Source organism: Choloepus didactylus, chromosome 1 (genome assembly GCF_015220235.1).
Source record: "Choloepus didactylus isolate mChoDid1 chromosome 1, mChoDid1.pri, whole genome shotgun sequence".
Taxonomy (NCBI): Eukaryota; Metazoa; Chordata; class Mammalia; order Pilosa; family Megalonychidae; genus Choloepus; species Choloepus didactylus.
The window spans coordinates 77,567,000-77,580,053 of NC_051307.1; the positions used below are offsets into that span (position 1 = coordinate 77,567,000).

Here is a 13,054-nt window from a genome sequence, read left to right on the forward strand (position 1 = left end):
GAATGAACTGCAGTTACATGCTACAACCTTGAAAACATTATGTTAAGTGAAAGAAGCCAGATGCAAAAGATGGCATATTATATAGTTCCATTTATGGGAAATACCCAGAATAGGCAAATCTCTAAAGATAGAATGTAGATTAGTGGTTTCCAGGGAATGGGAGGGGAAATTGAGACTGACTGCTAACGTGTACCACTTCTTTTTGGAGTGATGGAAATGGTCTGAAATTACACACCTGTGAAGGTTGCCCAGCATAGTGAATCCACTAAAAATCACTGAATTGTACACTTTAAAATGGGGAATTTTATGTTACATGAATTATATCTCAAAAAAAAGAAAGACATAAATTATAAATTTATCATCTGCCCCTTCTTTTTTAGCATATACTTTTGACTTCCTCTTCTTTTTTTAGCACATACTTTTGACTTATTTTCTTAGAGGTGAACCTGGGAACTGTAATTAACATCTTAATTTACAACAATCTAGTTGAGATTAATACAATTTAATTCCAATAATATACAAAAACTTTGCTACTATATAGCTTCATTCTCCCCTTTATATTGTTATTGTCACAAATCATATTTTTATACATCATGTGCCCCTTAATATGCTGTATAATTATTATTTTATGCATTTATCTTTTAAATCATATGCAAGAATAAAAGAGGATTTATGGGCCAAATGAACCACACTACTAGCATTTATATTTACCTATGTAGCTAGCTTTGCCATGTTATTTATTTCTTCATGTGGATTTGATTTAATGTCTAGTGTACTTTCATTTAGCATTTCTTGTAGGGCATGTCTGTTAGCATCAAACTCTCCCAATTTTTATCTTGGGATATCAATTTCTCCTTCATTTTTGAAGGATAATTTTGCTACATTTAGGATTCTTTACTGACAATTTTACTTTCAGCATTTTAGATATGTTATCCCACTGCCTTCTGGCCTCCCTGATTTCTAATGAGAAATCATTTTTTAATCCTATTGTGGCTGCCAGATTAATGGCAAGTCTCTTGCCTCTAGCTGCTTTCAAAATTCTCTTTGTCTTTGTCTTTTGATAATTTAATTACAATGTGCCTAGATGAGGATCTCTTTTTGAGTTTAACCTACTTGGAGTTTGTTGAACTTCTTGGATGTATAGATTAGTGCTTTCATCAAATTGGAAAGTTTTGAGCCATTATTTGTTCAAATACTTTCTTCCCTGTTTCACTTTCTCCTGTCTTTCTGAGATTCCATTATGCATATATTGATTGAGGTTACCAATGCTGTATGAAGCTCTGTTCATCTCTTTTAAAATTTTTTTTGTTGTTCTTTCTGTTCATTAGACTAGATAATCTCATATGACCTGTCTTGAATTTCACTGATTCTTATTTCTGACTTCTCAATTCTGCATGAGCTCCTCTAGCGGGTTTTTCCTTTTGGTTATTGTACTTTTCAACTCCAGAATTTGTATTTGGTTCCTTTTTATAATTTCCATCTCTTCATTGAAATTCTCTACTTTTTAAGACATTGGTATCTTACTTTCCTTTAGTTCTTTAGACATGGTTTTCTTTGACTCTTTGAACACATTTAAAATAGCTGATTTGAAGTCTGTCTAGAAAACACAATGTCCAGTCTTCAGAGATAGTTTCTATTGAATGCCTTTTTCTTGTGTATGGGCTATACATTTTATTTCTTTGTATATCTCATTTTTTGTTGTTGAAAACTGGTCACTTTTAATACTATAATATGACATTTCTGGAAATCAAATTATCTCCTTTCCACAAGGTTTATTTCTGTAACTACTTATTGTAGTTGTTGTTTGTTTGTTTAGTGTCTTTTCTGAGCCAATTCTGTAAAGACTATATTCTTTGTCCTGTGTGGCAACTGATTTCTCTTCTATTAACTTAGTGGTCAGCTAATGATTGGACAGAGATTTAGATAAACACCTCAAATCAAAAAAATGTTCCAATCTTTGTCTAGGGGTTCTACGTGCATGTTGGAGCATACCTTCAATACTCACCCAGGCAATTTGCAACTCTGCCTTAGCATTCACTTCTTGCTTTCACCAAGACTTGAAATCAGCTGGAGGTGGGCGCTTATGCTTTCTTTGGTCTTTCCTGAGCATGTGCACAGCACTGATCATACATGTGACCTATAGATTCTCAGGACTATGTTAGAACTTTACAAAACCCTTATGGACATATCATTCCTCACCCTTTCCTCCCAAGGCTTTTAGTCTATTCTTTGACCCAACTATTATCTGTCAGGCAATGGGAACTAAAACATTTGCTTGTAATTGTTTTTTAACAAACAACTTTCACCCTCCCTGGGTAGCAGCTTTAGCACTAGACCTGTTCCAAGTCAGGTGAAATAAAGACATTGCCTTTTGATCCAGTCTCCTAGGGAGTTGTTAGACAGATCAAAACACATAATTACAATTCCTTGTGAATTTAGGTCCTTTCTGCTCCTCTGGTACTGGGAATGCATGCTCTTATTTTTAAGGCACTGGCTGATCTGGAGAGCTGGAGAGGGGACTGGGTTAAGTAAAATGCCACAAAGCTCACTGTTCTTGCTGCGATTAAGCCATTTCTTCTTTGAATTAATGTTCCCTGGGTAACAAGAAATCTTTGGTTTGTTTTTATGGTCTTGAAGAAATTGATTCTGACAATTTTGCTAGTTTTTGTTGTTGTTGTTGTTTTTCGGGGGGGGGGGATGGAATTTTAGTGTTCTTCACTCTGCCACTTTCACTGACATCACTTATCTTTCTGGAGTTGATTAAAAAGAAGTTCTCAAGGGACTTGGGAATATTCTGGTCTCTTTTTAGCTGATTAGAAAAAGCTGCCTGAGGCTAAGATCAGGAAATTATCACTCCACCAGCATAGAAAAAACCAGTTACTGGACAAATAAATATAGGAGCCCTATTTTAAATTAATATTACTTATAGTCTGTTACTGTAATCAAACAATTAAGCATAAGAAGTCCTGGTTAAAGAAGAGCACTAGAATTCCAAAGAAATGTCAAAGGAAATGGGAAAATGACAAGAAAAATGCTAATAAATTTTGCATTTTAAAATGATCAAAACGGGAAATACTTAAGAAAAAATGTTCCCATGCTGTGTTTACATTCCAACTTTCATTATATGAATGCTCTGAACTTTTTCAGGGAATAACATATATTTAAGAAATAGTTAAATGTTAATAAATATAAATAACAGCTACATTTTAACAAATAATTTGATTTTGATGAGAGCAGAAACGTGTTTTAAAAAGTTCTTTCTATAGCTAATGGTCTAACAGGTTGCAAAAAAATAAATTTAGTATTTCCTAAACTGTTTTCCTATGTTCATATAAGGTCAAAAGTAATTACACAGGTTTCTTTACTACAGGACTTCTCAGTGCTTGTAAGATATTACTGTATACTTTAAATCTTCCAGATGGGAATACGATATACACAGCTTGCTAAACCAATCTCTCCTCTCCTATCCTCACAAAGAATACATATTGGCCTCTGTGCAGGTTTGTATATATTATGTCCCCCAGAAAAAGCCATGTTCTTTGATGCAGTCTTGTGGGGGCAGACGTATTAGTGTTGATTAAGTTGCAATCACTGGATTAAGTCACTTCCATTGACATGTGACCCACCTAAAAGCAAAGCCTTGTAACTAACATTTCTGCTTCTTCTTTCCCATAACCCCCAGTAAGTTATCCACAGCATCTAGACTGGTCTTTTTAAGACCTTACTCATATAATGATTCTTACTTGCTTAAACCAATCAAATAACTCCTTTTACTCTTAAAATAAAATACCAACTCTTTATCAGGATTTACAAGGCTCTTCATCATCTGACTCCTTCCTACCTCTTCCATCTGGCCTTCCTCAACTCTCCACTCTATTCTCTAAGTTCCCAACCCTTCAAACCTTTCTATCTATACTTGAATTTACCCTCTCTTTAGCTCCTCAGGAATTTAGCACCTCTTGTGTCCTATGTTTTATTTCATTTTGTGGTTTGTGTCCTTTGAGACCCATATAACTCTTTGGTATTACCTTATTTGAATTGTGTAATGTCTGTTTCTCTTCACTCTAATATAAGCATCAGCTCAGAAATGCCTTTAAATAGAGACTCAATGTCCTCTTCAATTAGGCATTGTTGACTTGTATTTATATAGATTCATCATTATTAGTACTTCTTTAGCATTTTTAGTTATCTTCCTCTTCACTCACCATACAAATTAGTAGATCTTACCTAGTTTAGTAACTGCCATTGGCAAAATAAATCTATTGAAAATCAGGGTAACTAAGCATACTGCCACTCCATGAAATAATATCTAGAATAAAAAAGAATGCAGAGTAAGTAATCATGGTAATTTCACATAATACACTCCATATTTAGTGATGTAAATTAAGATAGGTTGTACTATATCAATGGATGATCTTAGATGGGGAGGAATTTGGATGTGAGGCATGAGGAAAGTACTCTGGAGATTCTCTGTCTTCCTGCATGTATGTTGTCTAAAGTATTTGTAACCAAACCAAAAATCAGGACCCATGGTCTGACAAGTAAATATGTGCTTATGGAGATAAAAGAACACTTGTCCCTAAATTCCACTGCTGTACTTCTTGGGCTCTGGGAATATGCCCGCATTTCCTTTATCAATTCTTACCCACTGTGCATGGCTACATTGTCCTCTGCCTAGCATTACCAGTATTTGTGTGCCGAATAAATCCCCTCACCTGGGAAGAGAGAATAACTGAGAGGCTTTGATATGTTTGCTCCACCTCATAGTTTGTCTCTCTTGCACTCTTTCACTGTCAGCAGGGAGGAGAAATTCATGTCTTCGGTGCCACATGATTTCTTTCTTCACTTAAAATACCATGACAATCTCACAGATGTGTGGAGAAACGCTTTCTAGACTGACTCTACATATTTGTGCTGATTTATGGAATTCTTTCTTGCAGAACTTTCATGAACCCCCCAGGCACTACTCTGTTCTATGACCACAGAAGGAGTTTGGTAACACAGCATGAAACCAGGTTAGACACTCTCAACCCCCCACTGCACTATAGAATCACTTGGGAAACTTTAAATATTAGTGCCCAGGATGCTCCCAGTGAATATTCTGATTTAATTATTCAAGGTGCAGCCCAGGCATTGGTAAAAAACAAAAGAAAACAAAACAAAAAACCCTGAGATATAATCTACATACAGTGAAATGTACAGTTTGATGAGTTTTGACAATGCATACACCCATGTAACCCACAATTCTATCCAGATGTAGAGCATTTTCATTTCCCCCAGAAATTTCTCCAGTGCCCCTTCCCAATCAAACCCCCACCCAATGAGAGGCAACCACTGTTCTGATTTCTATTTGTGTAGATAAGTATTGCTAATTTTAGAAACTTCATATAAATTGAACCATACATTATGTGTCTCATTGTGGTTTTAATTTTCATTTCCCTGATAAGGAATGTGATGTTGGACATCTTTAATGTGCTTATTTGGTATATATCTTGCTTTGTGAGGAGTTTGTTCAAATCTTTTGCCCATTTAAAATATTGGGTTGTTTTCCTTTTTATTATAAAACTTCAGGGGTTAAATATATATATGCTTTGTACATATGCATACAAATATATGCATTGTGAATAATGTCTCCCACTCTGGTTTTTCTTTCCATTTCCATAAAAGTACCTTTTGATAAACAAAAGTTTTTGATGTTGTTGAAGTCCATGTTTTTCTCCTTTTATACCTAGCATTTTTTGTGTCTTAAGAAACCTCTGTCTATCCCAGAGTCACAAAGTAATTGTCTTATGTTTTCTTACAGAAGCTTTCAATACTTCAAAATTAAATTTATGTCTATGATCCATCTTGAATCAATTTATATTTAGGGTGTGAGCTAAGAATAGAAGTTTTATTTTCTTTTTTCTAATGACTATAGCTATTTCTTTTCCCCATTGAACTGCTTTGGCATATTTGTAAAAAATAATTTATTATAGAAATGTGAAACTTTGCTGTACTTTTTATTGTATTCCATTGATCTATTCATTTATTCTTATGGCAACACTCTGCTAGTTTGATTACTATATCTTTATAGTAAGTTACAGTAAGTCCTGAAGATGGATAATGTTAGTCCTTAGACTTTGTTATTCTTTCTCAAAACTTGTTTGTATATTATAGGTCTTTTGCATTTACTTATAAATTTTAAAATCAGCTTTTCTATATCTAAAAAAAATCTGATGGGATTGAGATCATGTTGATTATAGTGTTCAGTATGGGGAAAACGGACATCTTAAAAATCTTATCTTCCAATCCATGAATGTGGTATATTGCTCCACTTATTTACATCTAAATTTCTATCAATATTGTTTTGTATTTTTCAATGTACAGGATTTGCACATGTGGAAAGGAGCCCCTTAGATGGCTCTCAAGGATCTCCACCCCCTTGTATCTACATCCGCATGAAATCCATTCCTCTTGAGTGTGGACTGGGCTTCCTGACTCAGTTCTAATAAATAAAATATGGCAGACATGATGGGTTGTCACTTCAAAATTAGGTTATAAAAAGGCTATGGCTTCCATCTTGGGCACTTGCTGTTTCTATATCTCTTGCTCATTCTGAGTGAAGTCAGCTACCATGTCTCTATGGAGAGACCCAAATGGCAAGGGACTGAGGAAGGCTTCTGGCCAAGAGCCAGCAAGTAACTGAGGCCTTTAATGTAACCATTTGGAAGGAACTGAATTCTGCCAACATCCACATGAGTGAGCTTGGGAGCAGGTTTTTTCAGCCACAGTTGAACCTTTTGATGATTGCAACTCCAGTTGATACTTAACTAAAACTTCATGAAAGGAACTGAATCAGAGAGCCCCAGACAATCTGCACTCAGATTCCTGGTCCACAGAAACTGAGATAATAAATGTTTGTTGTTGAAGCAGTTAAGTTGGGGGATAAATTGTTACCTAGCAACAGATAGCTAATAGACATATTTACTTTATTACTAAGTATGTCATATCTTTATGCTATTGTTATGTTATTTTTATTTCATTTTCATGATTGTTGCTAATATGTAGAAATATACTTGTTTTATATATTGAACACGTATCCCATGATCTTGCTAAATTCACTTATTAATCTAGTAATTATTTGGTACATACCAGTATGTATGCCCTTTTCCCCCCTATTGCACTGCATATAGCATTGAACGCAATGTTGCATGAAGTGTAGATAGCAGACATTATTGTCTCATTTCCAAACTTAGAGGAAAAGCATTCAATATTTTACTATTAAGTATCATGTTAGCTTTAGGTACTTATAATGCCCTCTATTAGTTTAAGGTAATTTCTATCAAATTCTAGGTCCCAGGAAGTTTTTTTTTTAAAACTCATGCATGCCTTTTTGGCTCACCACTGCCTTCCTCACTCTGAGATGACTGGTAGCAGGTGCATGCAGGGCTGTCTTCCACACCAGATGCTGAGGTGTTCATACAGCCCATTCCTGCCGTGTTTCACTGTGCGGTTCTCACTGCCTTATCTGCAGCTGCTTTTGGGTTTTTTAAAATAGAACTAGTTCTCCTCCAAATGCCAACCCATGGTTTCCCCACACCGCAGTGTGGTAGCAGATATTCAGTGGGCTTGCTCACTAGTTTCAGAACACGGACTCCTGGTTTCACCAGGTGCATGGTCCCTGTGGATTTGGCAGACCTTGTCCTGCTGGTGCAGCTCTGGAACTGGTGTTCTGGGTAACTTTCTGGCTTTTGTCTAGTGTTTTTCATGGAGGTGTTTTTTTGCCCTGTCTCTCCTAGCTGCCATCTTAGGTTCTCCAATGCCATGTTCTTTAATGTAACCTTGTGGGGGTGGCCATGTTAGTTTTGATTAGATTAGCTTATTTGGATTAGGCTGTTTCTATGGGGATGTGACCCACCCAACTGTGGGTAATACCTTTGATTAGATCATTTCCATGGAGGTGTGGCCCCACCCATTCGGTGTGGGTCTTGATTTTATCACTGGAGTAGTATAAAAGTTTGTAAATAGAAGACCTCTGAGCAGCTGCAACTGAAATAGACATTTTGAAGATGTCCATTGAAAGTAGACTTTTACTACTCCAGAGTTTGCCTGGGAGAAACTAAGAGAATGACTTCAGATGCCTAGAGAGAAACATCCTGGAAGAAAGCCATTTTGAAACACAACCTGGGAGAAAAGGAAGAAAATGCAGGCCATGTGCCTTCCCAGACAACAGAGGTTTTCCAGATGCCAATTGGCCATTCTTCTGTGAAGGTACCCTATTTGACACCTTAGTTTGGACACTTTATGGATTAAGACTCTAACTTTGTAACCAAATAAACCCCCTTTATAAAAGCTAAAAAAAAAAATCATAAATGGAAGTTAAATTTTGTCAAATGCTTTTTCTGTATCACTTGAAATGATCATATATGTAATGATATTTTATTGTGGCAATTTAGGGAAATATATTGATTGATTTTTGAATGCTAAACTAACTTTGTATTTTGGGGATAAAAGCAACTTGGTTATAGTGTATTATCCTTTTTATGTATTGTATATTTTGTTAACTAAATCTTTTTCTAAAGGACTTTTGCATCATGTTTGATCAGTATTTTATTTTTCTTGTTATGTCTGTTGGTGTTTGGTATCAGATAGGATGGTCACATAAAATGGATAAGGAATTGTTCTCTTCTACTTCTATTTTATGGAGAGTTTGTGTAAAATTAGTATTGTTTATTCCTTAAATATTTGCTAGAATTCACTAGTCATGCCATCTGAACTTATATTTTCTGTTTCTTCTTGTGTCAGTTTTGGTAAGTTGTGGTTTCTGAAGAGTTTAACTATTTCCCCTAAGGTGTTGTATTTCTTGGCATAAAGTTGTGCATAGTTTCCCCTTTTTACTCCTATAATAATTGTAGAATTTGTAGTGAATATTCATTTTCATTAACGGTATTGGAAATTCTTTCTTCTTCATCTTTGTCTTTGTCTTCAATTTCTCCCTTGTCGTCTTCATCTTCTTCATCTTCCCCTCTTCCAATCCTCCTCCTCCCATTCTTTTACAAATTAAACATTTAACTTGGATATAATTGTATTATTAGTATAATGAATGTAATAGTGATTCAGTTTCTCAGCATCCTCACCAGCATTTAGTGTTGTCACTATATTCATTCCTAATCTTACAGGGGAAAGCATTTAAGTCTTTAAGTCTTTCATTAGTAAGTAAAATGTTACCTGTAAGGTTTTTTTTTGTTTGTTTGTTTGTAGCTTTTCTTCATAAATTTTAGGAAGTTCTCCTCTATTCCTCTTCTTTTGATGGATATTTTATCATAAATGGATATTGAATTGATTCAAATGCTTTTTCTGCATCACATGATTGATCATGTGATTTTTCTTCTTCAGTCTGAGTATATGGTGGATTATACTGATTGATTTTGAAATATTGAAACTGCCTTGCTTTCCTGAAATAAACTCCATTGGGTCATAGTGAATAATTTTCATATATTGCTGAGTTAAATTTGCTAATATTTTGTTAAGGACATTTGCATATATATTCATGAGGGATATTGGTTAATGGTTTTCTTTTTTTGTACCATCTTTGGTTTTGGTATCCAGGTAATTCTAGGTTCATAAAATAAATGGGAAAATATTCCCTCATCTTCTGCTGTCATTTGAGTTGTTTTTATAAATAAAGTGTTCTTTCTCTTTCCCTGCTTTTAAGATTTTTCCTTTGTCTTCAGTTTTCAAATGTTTGACTATGATGTATCTTGGTTATCTTGTCTGGGGTTCACTTCTTGACTGTATGCTTTTGTCTTTTGCTAAATTTAAGAAGTTTAAACATTATTTCCGAGTTCTTTCTTCAGTCCTGATCTCTTTTCCTCTTCTTCTGATACTCTGGTAACACAAATATTAGATTTTTTGTTATATTTTTGTTTATATTTTTGTTCCCAGTTTATTTTCTCTATGTTGTTCTGATCTGGTAATTTCTATTGTTTAATCTTCCAGTTCTCTGAACCAGTCTTCTGTTCCCTCATTTCTTCTCTTCAGTCCATTCTATGAGTGTTTTTAATTGTTACTCTATTTTTCATTTTGTTTTTCTATATGACTTCTATTTTTTTGCTATTTTCACTTGTCTTCATTTCCTTCAAGTGTGTTCATAATTGCTTGGTGCATATTTTTTATGATGGCTATTCCAAGTTCTTTGTCAGATAATTCTAATGTTTGTCATTTTGGCAACTTATAATTATATTTTTCATTCAGTTTGATTTCTGACTGAAACCTGAACACTTTGGTACATGTTATTAGACCATGGATCTCATGTAAATTTTCTTTTTGGGCTGGTTTTCTTGGACTCTGCTCTGTGAAGAAATGTGGGGGTGCCCCCTCATTGTTGTCAGATGGAAGTGGAAATCCAGGTTCCCCAATAAGTCTCCATTGAAACCCAAGGGGGAAGACTCATTGTAATTTCTAGGCAGAGGTGGAAGTTCTTGCTCCTCCAATTATACCACTGATATTGCCTGATCTTGATAGTTGTGGGGATGACCTTACTGTTGAGTACTGGTGGGAGTTCTGACTCTACACTAGTCATCTTCTTTCTAGTGGAGAGGGATAAGGGCACCTTGGTACTGCTGGGTGGGGATGGAATTTCAGGCTTCCCACATAGTGTCCACTGACACTGTGGGTGGGAGCCTTGCTGCCACCCAGAAGGGATGAAAGACCCAACTCCCTACTCCACCTTCTCTGACACCAGCAGAGCAGGGAGGTTCAGGCCCCTCATTACAGCCTGGAAAGGCATTTTACTCTTATATATGTTGTCAACCTCATAATATATTACTAACTTTTAATTAAATAATTAATTGTCCTTTAACAATTAAGAAAAGAGGAACAAATGTTTCTGTAATTATCACATATTTATAATTTTTGACTTTCTTTGTGTAATGCTGTTTGTATCTGATATCATTTCTCTTTAGTCTGAAGAAATTCCTTTAGCATTTCTTACAGTGAAGATATACTGGTGATGCATTCTTTCAACTTTTGTTCATTTGAGAATTATTTTACCTTTTTGTTTGAGGGATATTTTATCTGTAAATAGAATTTTAGGTTGATTTTTTTCCTCCCCCAGCATGTTAAAGATACTATTCCATTGTCTTTTGGATTGCATTGTGTCTAATAAGAAGTAAGTGGTGCTCTTACTTATCTGTGTGTGTGTGTGTGTGTGTGTGTGTGTGTGTGTGTGTGTTTTACTCTGGCTGCTTTTAAGCTTTCTCTTTCTCTTTGGTTTTCAGCAATTTGACTAAAATGTGCATTGGTGTGGATTTCTTTTTGATTTACCTGCTTCAGGCTCATTGAGTTTATTGGATCTGTGGGTTGGTTTTCTAAAATCAGATAGGAAAATTTTGGTCATCATTTCTTCCAATGTTTTCTCTACCTTAATCTTTCCCTTTCCTTTTTGGACACTGCATTAGTTAGGGTTCTGTAGGGGAACAGAATCAACAAGAGATATCTATAAATATAAGATTTATAAAAGTGTCTCAGGCAACTGTGGGTATGCACAACTCCAAATTCTGTAGGGCAGGCAGCAAACTGGCAACTCCAATGAAGATGTTCAATGAACTCCTCAGGCAGCAAACCAGCAACTTTGATGAACGTGTTCAATGAACTCCTCAGGAAACAAACTGGCAACTTCGATGAACTCCTCAGGAAATGCTTCACTGGTCAGCCAAAGAAGTGAATGTCCTCTATCTGTCTTGCTTCAAAGTCTTCAACTGAATGGATTAAATCTTATTCTCTCTTTGTAGAAGACATGCCCTTCATTGACATCATCAGTCACAGCTGTAGCCAAATTGGTGATTTAACAAACCAGCCTTCTGGTTTATTAAGCAGCCACAAATGTCCTTGCAGTAATGGTTAGGCCAGTGCTTGCTCAACCAGATACCTGGGTACCATAACCTGGCCAAGTTGACACATGAACCTAAACATCACAGACACCAATTAAATGTATGCTCCCCTGCTTGATATCATTCTAAAAGTCATTGAGCTGCTATTCATTTTCTAAATAGTTTTTTTCTCTATATTTCAGTTGTCTAATTTATGTCAATCTATCTTAAAGTTGACAGATTCCTTTTTTTCTTCCATTAAGCTTATGAAGTTAATTTTTCATTTCAGATATTTTTTCACTTCTAGAATTTCTCTTTGATTCTTTTTTGTAGTTTCAATTTCTTCATTGATACATCCCATGTCTTTACTCCTTAAGTCCATTTTTCCCCTTTAAATTCTTGAAAATATTTGTAATAGTTCTGCTAGTCCAACATCTGTTCCATCTCTGGGTCTGCATCAATTGAATAATTTTCTCTCCTAATTATGGGTTACATTTTTCTTCTTCTTCTTCACATGGATGGTAATATTTAATTTTAGGCTGGACTTATGGATGCTACATTGTCGAGATTCTTGATTATGTTGTCTTTCTTTAAAACATCTTGAGTTTTGTTTGGTAGGTAGGCAGTTAACTTACTGGCAGGTCAAATTATCTCACCAAGGTATGGTTTTGGTCTTTCTTAGAGTGGGTCTAGAGTAAACCTTACTCCAGGGCATATAATCCCTATTTCTAAGGCATAGCCTTTCTGGGTCTTACAACTCAACCCATGTGATATTCATTGAGGTTTCTACACTGTGGCTAGTCAGAACTTCAGTGTCCATTACCATGTGGCCTGCAGAATCTCCATTCAGCTCAAAGCTCTCTTAAAGCTGTTTTCTGCTGGTCATTTCCAATTCTCTTTTCACACATGCACAGATTACTGTTGGACTAATTATTCCATGGGCCCCCATGCAGATTTTTGGTGTTCCTACATAGTTCATCCTTTCCTGATATCCTGAAGTTGTTTCAGTAGATTTAAAGAATTATATTTATCTCCCCCTTTCCCCACTCAGGGACACTACTTTTCTGTTTGTCTCCACTTCTCTGTGCCACAGTTTGGAAGAAAGTCAGCGTGAACATTAATTCACCTCATGTGTTTCATTTCTCTTAAGGATCTAACCATACAATGTCTCTAGTCCAATACCTGAAATCAGTTGCTTCATATAA

At 35.5% G+C, this 13,054-nt stretch overlaps 1 protein-coding gene across 1 annotated transcript in view; it reads right to left on the bottom strand.

Annotated features, from left to right (window-relative positions):
• SLC9C1 (solute carrier family 9 member C1) overlaps nucleotides 1-13,054 on the bottom strand; it is a 145,698-nt gene that overhangs the window by 78,006 nt on the left and 54,638 nt on the right. Inside the window, exon 11 of the mRNA XM_037813191.1 lies at nucleotides 4,228-4,309. Coding sequence (XP_037669119.1) covers nucleotides 4,228-4,309 — 82 coding nt within the window. The remainder of the gene's footprint in view (nucleotides 1-4,227; nucleotides 4,310-13,054) is intronic.